Source organism: Pterocles gutturalis, unplaced genomic scaffold (genome assembly GCF_000699245.1).
Source record: "Pterocles gutturalis isolate BGI_N339 unplaced genomic scaffold, ASM69924v1 scaffold12230, whole genome shotgun sequence".
Classification (NCBI taxonomy): Eukaryota; Metazoa; Chordata; class Aves; order Pterocliformes; family Pteroclidae; genus Pterocles; species Pterocles gutturalis.
The window spans coordinates 68483-76158 of NW_010138398.1; the positions used below are offsets into that span (position 1 = coordinate 68483).

General features: G+C 37.6%; 1 protein-coding gene across 1 annotated transcript in view; it reads right to left on the reverse strand.

Moving 5' to 3' along the window:
• The window catches only part of SCML2 (sex comb on midleg-like 2 (Drosophila)), a 56891-nt gene extending 52968 nt beyond the window's left edge, over positions 1–3923 (reverse strand). Inside the window, exon 1 of the mRNA XM_010082992.1 lies at positions 3816–3923. Coding sequence (XP_010081294.1) covers positions 3816–3837 — 22 coding nt within the window. The 5' untranslated portion in view covers positions 3838–3923. The remainder of the gene's footprint in view (positions 1–3815) is intronic.
• Between the last annotated feature and the right edge of the window lie 3753 nt (positions 3924–7676).

The following is a 7676-nucleotide window of genomic DNA, read 5'->3' on the forward strand; positions in this document are numbered from 1 at the left end:
TCACGTTCTCCCTCCTACAGATCAAAGTATCTTCCATCCAGCCTCTTTGGGATTGAACTGAATCCAGTTAGTTTTCTACTAAGCAGCAGCAATCACCAGTAGAGCTTTTTGCCATGTTCAGTTAAAAAGCGCAGTTAGTCAGGCTTTCCCAAAAAGAGACACAAGACTGTTGCAAACATCAGGCTGACAGCTTAGAGAATAGATAACTTCCCAATCTGTTTACTTCCGAAGCGGAAATCCAACAGAGTCCCACATAAGAGACTTACTGAGGAAGAGAACTAATAACTGCTTCCTGAGAACACCCAAAGCTTGAAAGCACAGTCATGAAAGACTATCTACCCAACAGTGCCAGATTTCAAACAAGATGACAGCCTTTCATGATGAGAGACAGCAAGAACAGGTGAAAGAATGTGACAAACAGCAGCCTGGACACCAGATGAGTTCTTGCTGACAACCACCACCTGAATTATTTATTTCCTGTAGCACTGAGGTTTAGTGCTTGTCTCACAAATATCACAGCAAATATGAACACTGAAAGGGAACGCTATTGGCAACACATTTTTCTTGTCAGCCATTACAAAACTATGAGAACAAGAAGAAATTATGATGTTAATGAGAAGAAATTGATTCCTCAATAGCAGTTTAAACATCTATTTCATTTGAAGTGGAGGCATCTTCATTCATAATAAACCCAAAGCACCGTCACTATCACTTGTTTTTGATGGCCAGAAATTTACTCGTTAAAATACTCAAGCAAAATTCACCCGGCACATGAAGGAGCATCCAAAGGTAGGTCTGAATAAAACAAAGACTGTTTTCAAAGGCTCCCCTGGCTTTTATGCATTCCAACCTTCAATGTTGGGAAGACTGTTACAAAGCTGGAGTCTTTTGTCCAAGCAGATGAAAAGCAAGAATTACTAATCTGTTTTCACATGAGATACCCTGTATCTACTACCACCTCAGAAAAGTGTCCCCCAGTCTATACTTCACAGTTGCCATGATGCCTTGGTCTGCTGTGCCTCTTCCCACATCAGTAGTCAGGGTGGATAAGAATTTATGGTTTATTTTCAAAAGCAACACTACAGAAAACAAGATTTTATTAAAATTCAATTTTATAAATATTAAATACATGGGCTTATTTTATTTGCCTTTTTTCAAATGCATGCCAATCTACAATTTAAATTTTTATATCATAAATTTCAGTAAATTTATTTTCAAAAGATAACTGAAAACAAAATTAAGACATGGAAGACTTATGTCAAATCACCAGGCTGAGGAAGATGACTCCCTCAGCTTGGTCAAACTTTGAAGTCAAACCTCAAAAACCAGGTTATGAAAGAGGGAAATACTTCTGCACATACAAAGAGTATTTTCTTTTCATCTCCTTCAGTTATCTACATTCAGTCACTAATTTCCTTAAAGCTGAAAGGTGAACTTGAAAATGGGAAATTTATTTATGTATTAGAGACAGAAGAGACTTATCAGTTTTAGAATCATGGTGACAAAAAAAAAACAGGTCAGTTTAATCCATTATCTATCTTCCTCTATTCATAAAGTCCACTTTTAAAGACACAAGTTTGAGTCTACTTTCCAATACAAAACACAATATGTTTTAGATCATTTTGTCAAAAAATGAACAAAAATGAAATGCTGCAACTGTGGACTTAATCACATGCTACTCAGGTCTCAAAAAAACCCAACAAAGAATGGGATAATATTTTCAAATTGTTAAAAATATAGTAATACATGTAAGTATATAGAGAGTTTATATATTCACTATGTAAATATATATACATTTAGCCTATAATACATATAGGTTAAACGCTTATTTTCAAAACCCCGTTAAAGACCGTTTTCCTCCAGGTAGCAAAATTAGAATACAGCGTATACTAAAATGACAAAAGCAGCATATTTTATTGTTCACCAACTAACAGTTTTTCTACAGGACACTTCATAAACTAAAGCAGTAGACACAAAACAAGATTAGATTATTTAACATAGTGCTTTCTCCTTACCGATTCAAAGCTCCACATGTTTACATTATTCCCACCCTATCTGTAACCACAGAATTCTTCTGCTGATAAGATTACTCAACAGAATGACAGGCAAGAGCAACCACATCTATCAAGCAAGAAATTAGAGACAAGGAAGAAACAAGACAAAACTATCTTGACTGGCTTGTGAATGCAGAAAAAAAATTATCATCAGAAAAGGCACCTTTAGAATACAAGGTCTGGTAAAGATAATCCTGGTGACCAATGTCCCAAGCTGAACTCCAGCTTCTTGTCCAAGATACTTTAAAAATCCACAACACTTCTGTCTGGGAAGAGTTAACCTTTCAACAAACGAGATGATTGCTTTGTCTGCATGCTGGCAAGCATCACCTCTTTTGACAGCATTAGTTTTTACCAAAGAATGGCGTGCTACATGAGGAGGAATAACATGTCATCTTCTAAGACACAATCTTCTATCTGCTTCCTCTCCAACGTGGAGAAGAAGCAATTTGCAGTCACACTTTCGAGATTTCTGCAGCCATTTCATAGCCACCTTAAAGCCTTCAACTCTGATGGGTGTTTGAAACACAGCAGCAGACCACTTTCCTCCAAGAAACCTATTGTCTCTTCCTGATGGACATGAAACACCTTTGGGTGACAGAAACACTTGCTCTTCCCATGCCATGCAGCTACTCACTTTCAGATGAAGTTTACTAAGACAAGCCCAAGATTCACCATTGCTCAGGAAAGGGCTGCCTTCACTCCCTACCAGACAGGGTTGTGAGCACCTTTTAGCTACCCTTCACCAAACCTCAGTGCACATAGTTGAGGATATCAAGACAGAGCGAATATGAAAGGTTTTCTTTCCTTTCTTTTTGTGCTTCCCTAGTGGGATTCTTATCTTATCTGCCCAGAACAGGGTCTCTCTTTTAGTATATTTAGACAACAGCCATGCAGAAAACCTTCAAGAGAGGGGGACAGACTTCCTCCATAAACTCTTGGTGCAACAATTAAATGGATGACTGACATCATTACAGAAAATCTATTACAGCAAAAGACAATCATTTACCAAGGGAGCACACAACTACATAAAGCAGCTTCAGCTGAAGGTAGAAAACTCAAGAGAAGTACAAAAGTGTTAGCAGTTAGTTTTTATGGGGGAAGGATACCCATCTGAAAGCTTTAAAAAGCAGCATAAACCTGGTTTCAGACAGTGGGTCTTTCTCTCTTTACATTATCTTTGTTCCACCAACCCAAACACCCTCATTACTTTTTAAGTCTCACTCTTTACTTTAGCACTTAATTCACAATTAACTTCTGCAGACATGACAGCAGAAATCACACCTTTGTAGTACACTGTGCACCTGTGGATTAATTTCTTTTAAAATGTTCTTTTTATCTTCAAGAACTTGTGGAAGACAGCTGCTAATGCCATTCATCGTGGTAAAATCTGATTCCTTGTACTACTTAGCTATCCTCCTGCTAAATTATATGCAGTTACAGAATAAAGCACTACATTTTATTTAATATTACACCTACACACTTTCTTCAATTTTAGAGCAGTATAATGGCTTCAAGGCTGTCCCAGGACAAAAATTGCTTTGGTTGAACTTGTATACAAGTCCAGGACAAGCTGAATTTAGCATACTTACTCTGAAATAACATGAAGTTTGAACTTACATGTGTTCAACACATACTGTAACCTCTCCTCTTTAATCTAACAGTATAGTAATTGTCAAGTAATAACCCACCACCTTTGAAAACAGAATTTAACAGGTTCTTTATTTTCTTTCCTCTTGGATAAAAGCTACCAGGCCTTACCTTTAGCTGCAGTTCTCCCCATGGTAACACTTCTGTGATCTTCCCTCTCACAATAAAAAGGCTGAAGTTGAAAGACCAGTTAATTCTTCTTTTCAGCACAACAGTTTCCTGTGGAGTAGTAATACAACAAGTTAGGGGGGGAGGTTGTTGTTGGGGTTTGGGTTTTCTTTTTTTTTGGAAAGGAGGACTTTTTTTGTATCGGTGTATTGCTGGTTTAAAGTTGCAAATGTTTAACAAGCCATTTGTAGAAGAACAGCATGGCTGTATCAAAATAGCAAGGGTACAGAAGAACCCAAACTTTTATGGCATTGTTTTAGACCATTCATTGTAAAATTATCTGCATTTTCTATGGATTTCTAATACAAAGATAGATATAAAAAATGCCTCATTCCCTTTTCCCCCAACAAACCTTACTGGAAAACAGAAGAAACAGTTTTATACATAACCCGTTTGTTGTGCCTCACTTGCACAGAGTTTAAAAACCCACAATTTAAACATGTTTGGGTAAAACAGACTATCTTTCACAACTACAGTGGGAGTGTGAACAAAACACTGATGTAAGAAATCTACACAAAGGCCCAAGTGCTCTCTGATACCGCTGCCCCCTGCAACTTGTAACAGAGAGAACCTGTTAGGCGGACGTTAACTGCATAACAGCAGCAATCCATGTACTTGTAGAGTTCAGAAACTAGAAGGGCCAAAATAGTTAAACTATTATAACACAGCAAAACCAAACTTTATTTTGTGTTACTGTGTTTTTCTACCCCAGCATCTGGTTTTTGGAACTTCGACTGTGTTCAATTCAAATCAAATTCATTTGTAGCTTTTTAACCTCAAAGCAACAAAGCCAGCAAGTTTATTACCCTTTTCCATTAGCTGTTCAAGTAATAATGGGTAAAAATACATTCAAATTTTTGAACTATCTTCTTCGATCATTTCCTTTCAAGGAACTCCCATGAAGTTACAACTTCATCAAAAGTTTGAGAGTTTTTTTTTAAATTTAAATACGTGCATACTTTCTACCAAGATTAATTTTGCCAAAGGTAACATTTTTAGAAATTACACCTTTCCAGTCTTACATAAAAGGAACAGCAGTTGAAAAGCAAGTTATCTACTTGGAATTCCTTGAATCTTGTATTCACATTCTAAAAAAAAAAAAAATTACACACACGTATCGCATATAACAAGAGAGGTGTCACACAGCTGAGTGTTTTCCTGAAAATGGGATGTTTCAGTGAAATTTTGAGAAACTTGCACACTGTGGTGAAAGCTGCATGACGAAAACTTCAAACAGTGCAAGTCCCATGGCTAAAACTAATTAAATATGGTTTTTAAAATGCCAGTGGCTGAAGAATCCATTTAGTGTGTGTGTGTGCTGTGTGTGAACATACTGGACAGTTATTACAAAAAACTCTCAAGATTGAGACATGAAAGCAATTATAAATAAAACCGAATACCAACATAAAATAAGCAGGTTTTGCTAGACAATAGCATTCATGGCATAAGTGATCATCAGGGTTAAGAACAGAAATCCTTTTAAGCCATCAAATAAATTTGAAATACTTGATACCTTCGTAGACTCCCAAAAAAATTCAAAGCTTTTCCGCTGCAAGTAATAAATTGTGAAAGGTGATGCGAAGTCAAAGTAACTGTTTTTACAGATTACTTTAAAACAGTGCATGGTTTTTATCTTTTTGTTCCAAGTACCAGATTGCACTTGGTGCAGTAATAAAGATTCCAACCCCGCAGTGATAGTCATCAAGTTTAGCACAACTGGAGCGTCTGTCAGAACATAAAAAGGATTCCAGCTTTTCATTAGCCTGTGTTGTACCAGATAGGCTATTTTACAGCATGCCCACCAGCCTGTTACAAATATAAGACAACTGAAAGTTCTGAAAGCGCTGTTTGAAATGGGGCAAACAGAACTGCAGGAATACAGATATTACTATTTTGAAGAGGTCCTACTTAAAACCTACTTACACCTACAGTATTCAATTTAAGAGCTGCTATTAAATTAGCTTGTACATAGTGCTGTTTGTCACAGAAAACATTCAAGAACAGTATTTCTAAGCCTCTAGCTAACAACCACTGCATGCTGCTGAATTATAGCAAAATGAAAACCAGTTACCTCCCAAACAGAGCAAGGTCAGTCTGAAACGAAGTATAACTTCTCTTGCAGGGCAGACCTAGGAACAGCTTTCCATCACCTCACGTAATTAAGCGGCAAACAGTAAGCAAGGCAGTTATGTCCTTTGCTAACCAAGACAGAGTCCTCTTACACTGCACTCACCATCACCAGACTGGCTCAACCCACAGCACACTGACCACAGAAAAGAAAAAAACTGCCAGCCAATACAGGGGAGAAACCTCCAGGGATGTTTTGGCAAAATTACTTAGAAAGGACAGAGCTCAAGGCATTCTTGTATGTGCATCTCAGCAAGCAAGCTGAGCCAGTGATACAGAAAACTGGGGTTAAGAAATTAATCTAGAAGCTTCTAGAACTGAAGGGAAAAATGAAACGAAACAAGGTCAGGAATATACAAGCAAACAAAGAAATGCAGTGGCAAGGCTGAAGCGTAATGGCTTTAGGATGCACAAAGCAGCAGAATGAAAACCAAAGTTAGAAAAACCAAGCTAAGCACAGTGATTGTCATTAACAGGCAGAAAATGCCCCAAACCCACCAGTTTAGGGAATGAAAGTACAGAACCCATATTGTACACCAAGGAGAAACTGTTTGCTGCAAATTAAGGAAACTTTAAAAAAAAAAAAAAATCCATTGGATTCGTCATCAAAATATCTTCAATTTAAAGAGCCATGGTGGATCTCCATGCTCACAAACCGTATTATTTACATCACTTACTTTTCACTTAATCCTGTTTTATTCTTTCACTGATTAGGTTCTGTTACATCAGTTACTTTTTTAAAAAATCAGATAGAAAGCATTCATCTGCCTTTAACTCCTTACTGAAGTTTTTATTGTTAACCCCCAAATCACTTCTACTAGCCACCTCCCACAGTGTGAGCCCTTTGTCAGAAAGCAGTATATTGGTAGACAAGCCTAAGCCTTCACCCTCTCTGCGTTGCTACTACGTAACACTAGGCATCAGAAAACAGGATGGAAAACATTTTTCCTGTCTAACTTTGCTCTTCGTATTTTGAAAAAATGACTGAAAGGACATGTATCGCTGTATTTCAGAGAAGCTAGTATTCTACACAAAATGTCAAAATCATTTTCTGTTTTGCCTGCTACACATTTCCATTATCCTTCTCACTGTAAGCTAGGCACTCAAGCAAGCCAAACGTCCTGAAAAAAATCCTGCATATTTAAGGCTTCCCAGTGCAAGTTTATCTTGACAGCATGCCTGCTGATAAAAATACACAGCACAGAGATAAACATAACATTTAAAAGAAGCCTAAGCAACCAGTAGATTGTGGGCTTAGTACCCTCCAAAAATGTTAAGGTTTTTGTGTCAATGACCCTGCATCTCAGGCTCAGAGGTAAGACAGAGACACTAATTTTAGAGCCAGTTAGGTTTTTGACCCTACCACTGGTACAAATGCAGTAACTCAGATTCCATCACTGCCCTCCTTGGGGAAGGAAAGGACAGTCGCCAACGGGCAGCCTCTGCTGGAGAAGGACTGAGGTTGTTATTTTATACAGACACACAGTGCAGAAGAGGAATCTCACAAAACATCAACTTTGAAGCATCAAATAGGTTCTTAATTTTAGTTTCAAATACAAGCAGACATTTTTCAGGCTCAATATAAACATGGAGTTATACTTGCCCTGCTCTTTCTTCATTCTCTTTCTTCTACAAATGCTTCCAGATCAAATTTCCATACGCGAGGGGGGGAAAGAG